The sequence below is a fragment of the Fomitopsis serialis genome (assembly GCF_022376445.1).
Source record: "Fomitopsis serialis strain Sig1Antser10 chromosome Unknown B0H18scaffold_18, whole genome shotgun sequence".
NCBI classification, from domain to species: Eukaryota; Fungi; Basidiomycota; class Agaricomycetes; order Polyporales; family Fomitopsidaceae; genus Fomitopsis; species Fomitopsis serialis.
This window is the reverse complement of record NW_025954978.1, coordinates 368864-381296: the sequence shown is the minus strand read 5'-3', so window position 1 is coordinate 381296 and position 12433 is coordinate 368864. Positions and strand designations below refer to the sequence as shown.

The 12433-nt window shown below is 58.0% G+C and overlaps 5 protein-coding genes across 5 annotated transcripts; 4 read left to right on the top strand and 1 right to left on the bottom strand.

The window, feature by feature from the left end:
• Window positions 1-516: 516 nt before the first annotated feature.
• On the top strand, window positions 517-1552 carry B0H18DRAFT_162320 (uncharacterized protein). Its single transcript, XM_048036933.1, has one exon. The coding sequence runs from the start codon at window positions 708-710 to the stop codon at window positions 1308-1310; it is 603 nt and encodes a 200-aa protein (XP_047895819.1). The 5' UTR covers window positions 517-707; the 3' UTR covers window positions 1311-1552.
• Window positions 1553-3211: 1659 nt separating this feature from the next.
• On the top strand, window positions 3212-5627 carry B0H18DRAFT_995297 (Alpha/Beta hydrolase protein). The gene is given in 9 exon segments (XM_048045320.1): window positions 3212-3385; window positions 3401-3653; window positions 3820-4121; window positions 4189-4325; window positions 4464-4569; window positions 4739-4829; window positions 4894-5030; window positions 5098-5258; window positions 5320-5627. 8 exon segments carry the CDS (start codon window positions 3502-3504, stop codon window positions 5410-5412), a joined length of 1179 nt encoding a protein of 392 aa, XP_047895818.1. The 5' UTR covers window positions 3212-3385; window positions 3401-3501; the 3' UTR covers window positions 5413-5627.
• Window positions 5628-6567: 940 nt separating this feature from the next.
• B0H18DRAFT_162266 (uncharacterized protein) lies at window positions 6568-8206 on the top strand. Its single transcript, XM_048036932.1, has 6 exons — window positions 6568-6781; window positions 6838-7020; window positions 7073-7156; window positions 7209-7301; window positions 7355-7465; window positions 7536-8206. Exons 2-6 carry the CDS (start codon window positions 6875-6877, stop codon window positions 7963-7965), a joined length of 864 nt encoding a protein of 287 aa, XP_047895817.1. The 5' UTR covers window positions 6568-6781; window positions 6838-6874; the 3' UTR covers window positions 7966-8206.
• Window position 8207: 1 nt separating this feature from the next.
• Window positions 8208-8978, bottom strand: B0H18DRAFT_162241 (uncharacterized protein). Its single transcript, XM_048036931.1, has one exon. The coding sequence runs from the start codon at window positions 8766-8768 to the stop codon at window positions 8298-8300; it is 471 nt and encodes a 156-aa protein (XP_047895816.1). The 5' UTR covers window positions 8769-8978; the 3' UTR covers window positions 8208-8297.
• A 756-nt stretch (window positions 8979-9734) lies between these two features.
• Window positions 9735-12134, top strand: B0H18DRAFT_1209614 (P-loop containing nucleoside triphosphate hydrolase protein; the record flags this gene model as incomplete). The annotated part of the gene is made up of 6 exons (XM_048036326.1): window positions 9735-9829; window positions 9879-10410; window positions 10463-10682; window positions 10739-10886; window positions 10942-11647; window positions 11709-12134. The coding sequence occupies exons 2-6, from the start codon at window positions 9907-9909 to the stop codon at window positions 12132-12134; spliced, it is 2004 nt and encodes a 667-aa protein (XP_047895815.1). The 5' UTR covers window positions 9735-9829; window positions 9879-9906.
• Window positions 12135-12433: the final 299 nt, after the last annotated feature.

Genomic DNA, 12433 nt, shown 5'->3' with positions numbered 1-12433 from the left:
CTTGCAGACGAGCTCGCCTGTGTGTACTGGAGGTCGGCGGTGGACAAGCGATGGTGAATCAGCAGGGAGGACGGACAGTGAGTCGCAAGGCGAACTCGAGGAAGTCCGGCGAGCGCGCGTGACGTGTCGTGGCTGAGGCGCTTAGCACTTCTCTCTCGAGTCGCAGCCCCACCTCGACGCCTCCTCCACTTCAACGTTCAGCGCTCAGCGTCAACACTGCGCGGTAGCGTCAAAGCTCACGCAAAAAGCGACGGAAAAGTGAGGGGAGCACGGAGCTGGGGGAGGTGGGCCACAAAAGTAAGTATAGGTCCTTCTTATTGGTGACACTGACAGTGACGGTGAGTATTCTCCTCCATCCGAGTCCGCGCATGCCCAAGCTTCAAGATCCAAGTCCCATCCCCATCGTTTAAGACGTGCTCGTCCCCGCGCCGACTACCCCGACCTTCTTGGACCTCGGCGGGAATGGTTCCGTCATACCCCCCAGCGGCATCTCCAGCTCGACCTCCGACCTGACGCTCGAGTAAGGCCACGCGCACGTTCTCGTCCTCGCGCATGGCAGTGCGTTCAAGGTGCCCCAGTCGCCAGGCACACCACGCTCGTCGCGATGCCCACATACATAGTGTACGAACTCGCTCTCGAATGAGCGAGATTACGGGGCCCGCCGATCCGCTCCCAGTAGCCTGAGGTCCGTGAACGGGTGCTTCGCGATGAACACGGACAACTTACAGGTGAGTGCGACGCTCGCCCACTTGTGCACGCGTGCATACGCTCGCCAGCCCATCTCGCCCGCCCGCCAGCCCGTCTCGCCCGCCCGCCAGCCAGCCCGTCTTCCCGCCAGCCCGTCTTCTCGCCCACCCGTCTTTTCGCTAGCCCGTCTTTTCGCTAGCTCGTCTTCTCGCCCGCTCGCTTTCTCGCCCACCCGTTCGTTGCCCGCTCTCGCTGGCCTTGCTGCCGACCTGCCTGGCTTGCCCTCGTCTATATATCCACCTCGCTCCTTCACTCACCCACCTGCTCGTCCGCCTCTCTCACACATGCGCCTGGCTCGAGTACCCATCTGCCTCGCTCCCCTATTCGCCGGCCGGCCGCTCGGATTCCCGCCCGCTCGGATTCGGTACGCTTGCTCAAGCGGGCAGTGCGTCACGCCCTCTACCTGCATACACGGCGAAGGTGCTGCCAACAAACACACCGTGGGCACAGCCACCGCGACGAGCGGGGCGCGGGCGCGGGCGGGAGGTGAGTGGACGGCGAACATGCGGCAGAAATGGGCGAGCATATGGCGGGGACGGGCGAGGGCGAATGCAGACGGGTGAGTGCAGATACACGAGGGCGGACACGCTGACTGCAGGAACAGGGGCCAGCGTCGTGAAGCACAGTGTGTACACCGACCGCGAGCGCGCATGGCAGTTACGATGTGCAGTACGATGCGTGCGGCGACTGTGAGCATGCAGGGCTAACGCCCTGTGTGCAAGCACGTCCAATGAACGGACGGCGGGAGTTTTATATCTGTATTTACCTACATAGCTAATGATGCTAATGATGCAATTGTTTGGAATCGGATGGCCGACGTAGCGCAAGGTAGCCTCGGTGCTACCGTCGAGAATGTGAGCGATGTATGTCGACAATAAGCATAGGTGTGACTGTTTGAGTACTGTACAAGCAAAAATATACAGTTGTTATGAGTCTAAGAGTACAGAGATACTCTCTGACAACTGTTTGTCTCTGAAGGCGACTGGTAAGTCTGAGCGAACTGAGCTTCTGAGAGGTGGCTGTCAGCTGATCAGATGCTCAGCAATTGCCCAATTTGCTGATGCGATCAATGTTGGGATTGAACTAACTTACCCCTGTGGCGCATGTAGTACCGGCGCATTTCGAGCGCAGCTGTGCGACAGGTATCAGCACGCAGTAGGATGCTGTGCAGGCTGCAGAGACGGTCGAAATTGAATTAATGTGCTCGGGCACAAGGAGCACGCGCGCCCGCGCGCCCGCGTGCCCGCGCGCCCGCGTGCCCGGTGGTACGCACCCCCTCGTGGGAATACCGCCTCGGGGACGAACCGGCGATCCATAACAGGTGATCGAGGATGGACGTAGATAAGTTACTTAGTGTCCCCGGTAGTCTCATACCAAGACCCTCCACACGGCGCACGTGAGGGGGTTGTGTCGAACCTAGTGTCCCCGGCACCATCTTGTAGTCGGTCGTGCACCGTCGCGCGTGGTGGGTCGCGTCGTAAATGATCGCAGTCGTATCAAAGAGGTCTCAGCGTGGTACATGCAGCAGAGTAATTGTATCTTAGCTTGACTGTCTCCGAATCTGTATGTTCCAAGACCCAACATTTGAACATACTGAAATACTGCGGTGATCACTGTTAGTAACCTTTGAATTTCAGTGCTAGATTGATCTATACATCTTAAACACATTTTAGGAGCTAATACAGGGCGCATAGTCACTCGTTCTTTGGCAAGGACAAATAGTTTCCGTCTGGCGTGCACTGTGCGATGTCCATTCAACGTGATATTTGACTGTCTGCAGCGCAGCGTCTAATCCCCAGTCGCCCGGTTCGTCCCCGAGGCGGTATTTAAATTCCCACGAGGGTGCGTACCCCGCGCCAACGTGCCCCTTGCTCGGGCAGCAAGGCCCTGATTCCCAAAAATTAGAGCAACAAGTGCCTCTGCGCAGAGTTGCGGACCAAGCGCAGACAGATCGCTGCGTTTGCGGTCGTTCGCATGCGGCGTGCGAGTGCGGCTGAGCGCAAGCTGTTCGCAGCGATGCAGAAGTCGGGAAGGCTCGTTGGTGTCGTAGAATGCGTGCAGAAAATCGCGTGCGTGAGATAAAGTGGCATTAGCGATGAAGAACAAGAAGCCACTATATCTGTTCACGGCGGTCGCTGTGCGACAACAGAGACTATTGTGCGAGAGTGTGTGGAGGACGTCCCGCGGAGCGGCAGCGAGAAGGCGAGTTCTGTGCGCTGCGCCCGTGCACAGGCTATGACACCGGAATCATCGTCCGTCCAGGCAGGCTTTGGTGCCGGAGCTCGTCTAACTCGTGAGGCACAGAGGGAGGAGGAATAACTCAGCTCAGTAGGAGGAGGACGAGCGGGTGCAAGACCCCTCTCTCAACTTCAGGTCAGGGTGGCTGCTTCTCGGCCTTCTCCGAGGGTCCGCGCCACCGACGTCGGGTAATTTACCGTGACTCTAAATGGTAAGTAACTTCGGAAGAACTCCTACTGCAACTACTTACCTAAGGCCACAGTCTGAACAATACTTGTCAATGAACACAGCCTGCAGGTTTTATCTCTGAACGCCGCGTTCTAATGCGCACCACTGATTGTTTTTCTTCGCAACTTATAGATAGAAATTCATCGCATCTGCACCAAACATCTAGCAGCTTCGCACTGCTCTGTGACGCCGCTCGCCACACGACCACATCTAGCTGGCCCATACGGTCGCCGACCAAGATCTTGCTCTACACCGCCTGTTGCATACAACTGCATATTTGGCAGACCCATGTCCGACCTGTATCGCTCTGCGCTTTCAGCGCGCATCTCGAAGCTGCCCATGCTACCTCCCGATTCCGACGAGGAAGACGAGGAGTCGGAAGCGGCAGATTCGCTCGGATCGCTACCTCCGCCTGTATCAGGCATCGGTCCCACTACAATGTGAGTATATCACGCGGTGCTAGGGCGCGTAGAGTCTCTGGCAGAATGTACGTCGGTGGGTCGAACGACCGATGTCATTGACCTATCCATGGACTCTTCATGACCCGGCACACGACTCCGTTCTCTTTCTAGCGATCGACCATAGAACTGAAGTTCCCTGCGGTAGGCCAGGCACCCGCGCACACACGTCCGCACAACGCAAACGCGTTCCCAACCTCGAGCTCACGCCACTCTCCGCCTCTAACTACTTCGCGCAAGCGACCCAGATCGCCGTGCCCGACTCGGGGCTGGACGTCCGCGCGTACTACACGCCGCCGCGGGTGAGCGAGGGCGGAGACGCGGGGACGGTGATGGTGTGCCACCACGGTGCGGGACAGTCCGCACTCACATTCGCGCTCCTGGCGGGGGAGGTGACGGAGCTGAGTCGCGGGGAGTGCGGCGTGATGGCGCTGGATTGCAGGGGGCATGGTGCGTCGCGTTCTCTGGTCCTGCGTTTGTCAATCCGGTGCTGAGATGAGGCTGTGGCGGTGTGTAGGCAAGACGGCCACGACGGTGCCGAGGCCGGGGCTGGAGGGCGGCGAGGAGGACTTCTCGATCGACACCCTAACGAGCGACTTTGTGAATACGTTGAAGGTGATCTATCCTGATCCCAGCGCGGCGCCTACGATATTGGTACGTCCTCAGTCTCGTCATGCCATTGCCTACATATCTACCATCACGCCTGCGACTCTCCCTGCTTATCCTCGCCTGGCCCTTCCGTTCCACTCTGTCTCTCCTCGTTGTCACGGCCCAATTGATCCTTCACTACAGCTTGTCGGCCACTCCCTCGGCGGCTCCGTGATCGTACGCGCATGTCCACTACTCCAAGAACTCAAGTACCGCATCACAGGCGTCGCGGTTCTCGACATCGTCGAAGGTGCGCGAGACTCCTTCTCCCACACATCGCAGGAACACGCTGACTTCACCCACCCGGTCTCACCACCAACAATCTAAACGTCTCCCACCGCTGTAACCCTAACCCCAACTCCCCTGCACTGGCATGTCGGCGTCGACCCTGTTCCCAATTGATGCCAAAACCATAACAGAGTTTACGCTCGAAGCGCTCCCGATGATGCACTCCCTCCTCGACGCACGCCCCGCCGGGTTTGGGAGCCAGGAGGAAGCCATCGAGTGGCAGTAAGCGTCCCTCCCAGAGCCCTCGAACCACATAACGGGATCCCACTGACTCGCTCTACCTCAGCCTGAAGACCAACGCCGTCCATAACCCACTCTCCGCGCGCGTCTCCGTGCCCGCGACCATCCAGCCCGCACCCGAGGGCACGTCCCCTCCCTGGATCTGGCGGACTCCCCTTCGGAGCACGGCGCCCTACTGGACGAGTGCGTGTCTCCCAACCCCCTTCTCACATGGTGAATGCAGGCGCTGACGCGAACGGCGGCCATCCAGGCTGGTTCACCTCGCTCTCGAAGCTGTTCCTCTCTGCGCGGACGGCGCGCCTGCTCGTGCTCGCGGGCGCGGAGCGGCTCGACCGCGAGCTGATGATCGGCCAGATGCAGGGCAAGTTCCAGCTGACTGTCGTACCGGGCGTGGGGCACATGCTCCAGGAGGTGCGTCTCTTTTCTTGCATGGTTTGGTGGAGGCGAGGCTGACGGGGTGCGCCGTACTTAGGACGATCCGAGGAAGCTGGCGGAGGTGCTGGTCGAGTTTTGGAGGCGCAACGAGAGGGTCATACCAGGTGTCAAGAAGGTCGGAGAGCGTTGACTCAGGTATATACTTACGCAGAGAAAGAGATTCGAGAAGAACGCAGCATTGTATAATCTAACTCAGAATGGTAGATGACGACGCGTGCCATGGGACGGCGGAGCAAGTTTGAAAGATGTGTGCGCGAGGCCCAAACGGCTGCAACGACTCGGACGCGCATAACACAGTGATACTGTGAGGATGATACATGCGCTGTGTAACTGCAATGGATTGGAATGTATTTGATTTGCTGTAGAGTCATTCAATACGTCAAATAGAGTCTTTCAGGGCCTCGAAGGTATGTTTTTAACTACTACGTTCACATGTATAGCCGCCTACTAGGGATGCCGGGTAGACATGTGTAGTAGTATCACGGCGGGGCAATGTATTCACAAGACGACTATGAATGATGCATTAGATACAACTATGAATGAGTGGTACAAAATATTGCGGCATGAAATGGCGAAAAGGGTGAGATATTCATGCTCATCGTCGCTGACAACGAGCACAACGCCGGACGCGGTGGCGCGTGTGCGTGGGAATCACCTCATCAGCCACGGATCGGGCGCGACGTCAGGGGATCGGGATATGAGATCCGTGATCGGAGGAGCGCCCTCAGCCATGATGGCATAAGACCTTGAGGAATTGGTGCCACAATACCGCGACATATATCCTGTCCTGAAAACCTCCATTGAATGAGAGCCTGGAGGGGTGGAGCGCATGACTACCTCAACAAGGATGTAAAGTGGTGGTAGCGGTGGTTGTAGATTGCGTGGTATGCGGTGAGTCGACCTTCCGAGTCCCGGCCTCGTAAGCTCAGCTGTACGGCACCGTATCAGGCCCAGGAGGGACGCGCAGCCCTAACTCACCAGACATACGATTGGTTGTTGCACGGCGCACACTGCCTGAGACCCGGACCGTCATGCCACCGCCACACCGCAGCTTCGACCTGGCTCCTCCGCGACCAATCTTCCAAGGGAGGGAGCGCCTACCGTGACACAGAAGCTACGCGTATTAGGATCCGGAGCCCCTCACGTCAGTACTTAATGGCAGTGCCCAACCCTACGATTGGTTGTTGCACGCTATCTTGGACCCGGACCGTCATTGTCCCCTCATGCCACCGCCTACATAGGCTCACCGAAGCTTCGACGCGACCAATTCGAAGGGAGGGAGCGCCTACCGTGACATGTGGATCCGCCGTCTGGAGCCCCTCATGCTTACCTACTGGCAGGATGCGACGTGCCCGGCCCTACGATTGGTTGTTCCACGCCGCCCACTGGATCTACAGTGGGAGTCTCGCATTGCGAGAAACCACCTCCACCCTGATCTGGCGAATGGGGTGGGTGGGCTCGGCATGGCTCGACCCATAGCGGGCCTGGTCGTCCATTTTGTGAGTGCACTTGTGTACGTATATAATCATACCCGCTTCACGTCCCTGTGTTCCAGTTGCTCTACACGAGACTCCGCTTCGACTTATCCCGACATGTTCTGCCTGTACCATCGTAACAACGAGGAGTGGTACCAGGACTACATCGCCAATCCGGTCATCGCTAGCCACTGTCCTTGCATGACGATGCCTAACTTGGGTGGTAACATTTTGTCCCCGAATGTGGGTCCAGGTCCTGATGCGTAAGTACTCGTTGACTGGCACTAGCTGGCTCCGCTCATATAGTCTTCGCAGGATGGCGTATGCATACACATCGCGTCTTTCGTCGACCATCGACTCAGACGTCTTCTGGGGGGCCCCGCCCCAAAGACAAACACTGTACGCCTACCTAACTTGACACTAGCTGGCTTCGCTCATGTAGCCTTCGCAGGACGATGCATACGAGTGCCGGCGCTTACCCGCCGGGTCCTTCGCCGACTATCGACCCATGCGTCTTGTGTGTCCCGTCCCTAGGACAAACTTCGTATGCAGTCCGTCACCTCGTTGGCATCCTGCTCATTGACTCTCGACACACAGGCCTCAAATGACTCAGAACGTACATCCTGCTTCAACACAGATGTATCCTACGTACGCGATGGGGACGCACCAGCAATTGACGTTCGAGCTTCCGTTCAAGTTCGCCCCGAAGTGAGTACCCATCCGTGCGGCTCCTCCCCCTGTCACATCATCGAGCTCCGTACTATCCCTTTCTCAACAGGAACGAGACTCCTCTCGCCCGGGGCGCCCAATTCTCGCCCATTGTCGCGAACGTAGCCTCGCCAGAGCCCGCGCCAATCACTAGCATATGCCACTTCGGCGGGCCGTGCCCCCGCCTCACCCCAGATATGCCTCGCCTAAGTACCTCGGGAGTACAGCGTCATCTTGAAGCGCACCATCGGCTGATGAAGGACGACGCTGGCAAGCTCATCTGCCAGTGGACTCGGACCCGGACCGCCGAGGAGGGAGCCAGTATATGCCAGAAGCACGTCAAGGATATGTTCCAGCTGGCGAGGCACGTTGCGTCGGTGCATCTGGGGGCATTGAGGGTCCAATGCGAGGGTTGCAAGGGTTGGTTCGTGAGATCGGATAGCTTAAGGAGACACAAGACAGAGGACAGGTGTTCGCAAGGTGTTCGCATAGTTAAGTGAATCTTGACGTGAAGTGCATGACGATGAACTCTGTGATCCTCTACATCTTCTCTTTCATATATTCTCTTTTATGTATCTTCTCTTTTATCTTCTCTTTTTGTAACTGCGCTCCCGCACGTTTTCGACCTTTACGACATCACGACATCACCCCTTCAATGCCGATGATCTTTTCTGTCTCTTGATGCCACTATGCCTGGTCATAAGGAGACCATGGTGTCGCCGGAGATGCAGTCTTGTAATAACCACCGACCCGAGGTCACGCAGGTGGTACAGTAGACGGGGGAGAAGAACATTGGCTGTCATCGTTATGAGGTCCAGGCGAGCTACTATGCTCAACCCAGTCCAAGTAGACGACGTAGCTGCATGAGAACTCCGTATAAAACCGATAAACCATCCCCCGCAACCAATGTCCACATCAACCAGCACAAGAAACCTCTCGGTAGCCACTGTATCATCGCGCTAGGCCACGCGCCCGCGCCTAGCGTCATATACCTCGGTGGGCTCGGCTTCAAAATCTGCTTCACGACCTTCTTCGCGAACTGCTCTGGGGTGATGGACAAGGGGCCGTCCGTCTTCTCGATCGCTCTGGCCATCGAGCCGAGCCAGGGCTTGTAGAAGCTGTCGTCACGGAGGGAGAGCTGGTTGAACGCGTGGGCGGCGATGTTGGTCTTGACACCGCCGGGGGAGATATGGACGACGTGAATATTGAACGGTGCGGCTTCCATATAGAGCACCTCAGAAAGACGGACAAGGGCGGCTTTTGTCGCACCGTACACTCCACCCCAAGGCGCTGGCCTGCGCATGCGTTTCGCGTTAGATGTAGACGAGGGAGGCAATAGCGTACTGACGTATCGCCCATAATGGAGCCTATGTTAACGATGGTCCCGCTCTTCTTCGCAGCCATGTGTGGGAAGACGGCTTGTGACAGACGCAAAGGTCCCAATACGTTGGTGTCGAAGGTTTCCTGAACTTCGTGCAGCTCTACCTCTGCTAGAGGGCCTGGTGCTAATCAGCTAAATGGCGAGGTAAATCGGTAGCTTGTGTTCTACCTGAGTGGGGGCGCCCTGCGTTGTTGACCATGATGTCGATGCTGTCTTCACGATCCAACACTGTCTTGACCATGTCCGCTACATCTGCGTCCGAAGTGACATCCAGCTTCAAAGTGGAAACGTTCGGGTCGTTGAAGCCGCCCACAGCTTCGACCCTCCGAGCAGTGGCATAGACTTTGCAGCCTTGAGACGCAAATTCCTCACATCTGCCAGCATTGTAAACAGACGGAAGGGGAGTTGTGACACATACTTTCAGTTCGTACTGTAATTTCGCTCCGAACAGCTTGAACGTGGCACTCACAGGGCATAGCCAATCCCTCCTTTCGAGCAGCCAGTGACAACGACGACCTTCCCTGTCATTTCGAACATGAACTAAGTTCACGATAAGGACATGGTGATGGTTCGCAAGAGTGCCGGCGTATGCACTGCGGGCTCGCACGGCATGTCCGAGTCATGACCAAGCCTGAGTGGTTTTTCCGATTGTTGACCTAGCTTTCCTCTCGACGTTGTTGCATTTGCTGTATGACCGCAGTTCACTCCTAGCATAGCGTGAGTGAGACTCACCACCGTGGCCACCGTGGCGTTTTGTGCGCGTCGCAGCAAGCGAACGGAAACAAGAAGTTCAAGTTCCAGCTTGACGGACAGCACTTGCCTATTTTGTTGACTTTCCGATCTCACGGCATCTGCCGAATCACAGATTTCTCTCTTTCTGCCCGAAAGCGGCAGCCCTGCTGAAGACTTCATCTGCTCCTCCTTCTCCTCCTCGTCCCCGCCTCGTCCGTTTGGGATTGATAGTGGCCGCCATGGAGATATCGGTGTGTGGTAGGATTGTGAAACGCGCATAGATTGTTCACAAGCATTCAGGTAGGGCTCGAATGCATTGAATCGGTCAATGCAAGGCTTGTGGTCTACCCACAGGCGGCCCAGAATCAATCTGAACTCTCCAGCTGTGTCTACACCCGTAGCTACTCCAGTTGTTGAAGAGCCAACGCCTGCAACACCCGCCCCCGATGCTGTAAATGCGGAAGCATCGACCTCAACGGTACCAGTCCAACCCGCGGACGTAGAAGCAACCTCGACATCTGAACCCCGTCCTCCAGTATCGAATGGCAAACGACGGTCACGAGCCGGGCGGACTGGCGAGGAGAGCAACAAGAGGGTCAAGCTCTCGTCGCAGACGGGAGGAAGCATAGCGAAGGACTACTCTCCACCCACTACACGATTGGCGGACCTGGGCGGAGTGGACGCATGCATTGAGAAGATGCTCGAGCTCGTCGCCATGCCTCTCTGCCACCCCGAGATCTACCTCCACACCGGTGTGCAGCCTCCGAGGGGTGTGTTGCTGCATGGTCCACCAGGGTGCGGAAAGACGCTCTTGGCGCATGCCATTGCTGGGGTGTGTCTGGTTTCCATCTATGCCACGTCGCGATGTCTGATGTCCCCCACAGGAGCTTGGCGTACCCTTCATCAGCATATCCGCTCCCTCTGTTGTCTCGGGAATGTCAGGCGAGTCCGAAAAGACGCTGCGCGACACCTTCGAAGAGGCGAAGAGGGTCGCACCATGTCTTCTCTTCATCGACGAGATTGACGCCATTACGCCCAAACGCGAGAGCGCGCAACGCGAGATGGAAAGACGGATAGTCGCTCAGTTTCTGACGTGCATGGATGGTGTGTCTTGCCTCAAATTCGAATGCAGTTCGTGACAAGCTGAACATGATCGACAGATATGTCCTGGGATAAGACGGATGGCAAACCTATTATTGTAATCGGTGCGACCAACCGGCCAGACTCGCTGGATGCCGCTCTCCGCAGAGCGGGCCGCTTTGACCATGAGATCAGCATGGGTGTACCAGACGACGAAGCGCGAGCGCAGTACGTATCTTTATCCCTACGCCCGACTTCCGTAGCTGATCGAATGCGTCTACAGAATTCTGCGTGTTCTATGCTCAAAGTTAAGGCTTGAAGGCGACTTCGATTATCTTGCGCTTGCAAAGGCGACCCCGGGCTATGTCGGCGCAGACCTGACAGCGCTTACCGGGGCCGCTGGCATCGTATCTGTGAAGCGCATCTTCCAGCAGATTTCGGACGGGACACTGGTGCTCCCGGAAGACATACAGCAGCAGCTCGCGTCCATAGACGGAGACGTCACAATGCAAGTAGACGTGCCTGCTGCTGAGGTCGAGCCCCAGGCTCTCACCGCCCAAGGCAAACCCATTCCCTTCGCGAACATCGAGCTTTCGACGCCCGCCGCCTCCTCCATCCTGGACTTCCTCCGCGCGCACCCCTTCCCCCTAACTCCTGCCCAGCTCTCCCCGCTCTGCATCACCTCCGCGGACTTCCACGCCGCGCTGAAGCATGTGCAGCCGTCGGCGAAACGTGAGGGTTTCGCGACCGTCCCGGACGTGACCTGGGCCGACGTTGGCGCGCTGCACGCGACGCGCGAGGAGCTGCACATGGCGATCGTACAGCCGATCAGACGGCCTGAGCTGTTCAGGAGCGTCGGCGTGGAGCAGGCGTGCGGCGTGCTGTTGTGGGGCCCGCCGGGGTGCGGGAAGACCCTCCTAGCGAAGGCAGTTGCGAACGAGAGCAGGGCGAACTTCATCAGCGTGAAGGGTCCGGAGCTGTTGAACAAGGTCTGTCCACTTTCACTCACACTCACGCATGGAACGCAGCCTGACACGCCTCTCTGTGCAGTACGTCGGCGAGAGCGAGCGCGCGGTGCGCCAAGTCTTCTCGCGCGCGCGTGCGTCCGCGCCGTGCGTGATCTTCTTCGACGAGCTCGATGCGCTCGTGCCGCGGCGGGACGACGCGCTCTCCGAGTCGTCTGCGCGCGTCGTGAACACGCTCCTCACCGAGCTCGACGGCCTCGACGCGCGCCGCGCCGTGTACGTTATCGCAGCCACTAACCGCCCCGACATGATCGACCCCGCGATGTGCCGCCCCGGCCGGCTCGACAAGCTTCTGTACGTCGACCTGCCCAGCGCAGAGGAGCGCGGTGAGATTGTCAGGACGCTTGTGCGGAAGGTGCCGCTTGGAGACGAGGCGGAGAGGGCGGAGGTGGAGAGGATGGTGAGGGAGAGGGAGAGGGGTACAGCGGGGCGGACCTGGCAGCGGTTGTAAGGGAGGCGGGCGTGGTCGCGCTGCGGAGGTCGCTGGGTGCGCTTGAGCAGATGGAGGCGGATGGAGCGGTGGCTGTTGGCGAGGAGCAGCCCAAGATCGTCGTGGGGTACAGGACTTTGACAGGGCGCTCCAGAAAGTGCGGCCGAGTGTGAGCACGGCGCAGCGGAGGAAGTACGCGAGCCTGAGGGTGAAGCTGAACGGGAGCGGGCTGCCCGTCGGGGTCAAGACGGATGAAGGACAAGAGGGCGAGAAACAGACAAGGGTGGGGATATGCAGGAGAGCTAGATGCTAACTGGGAT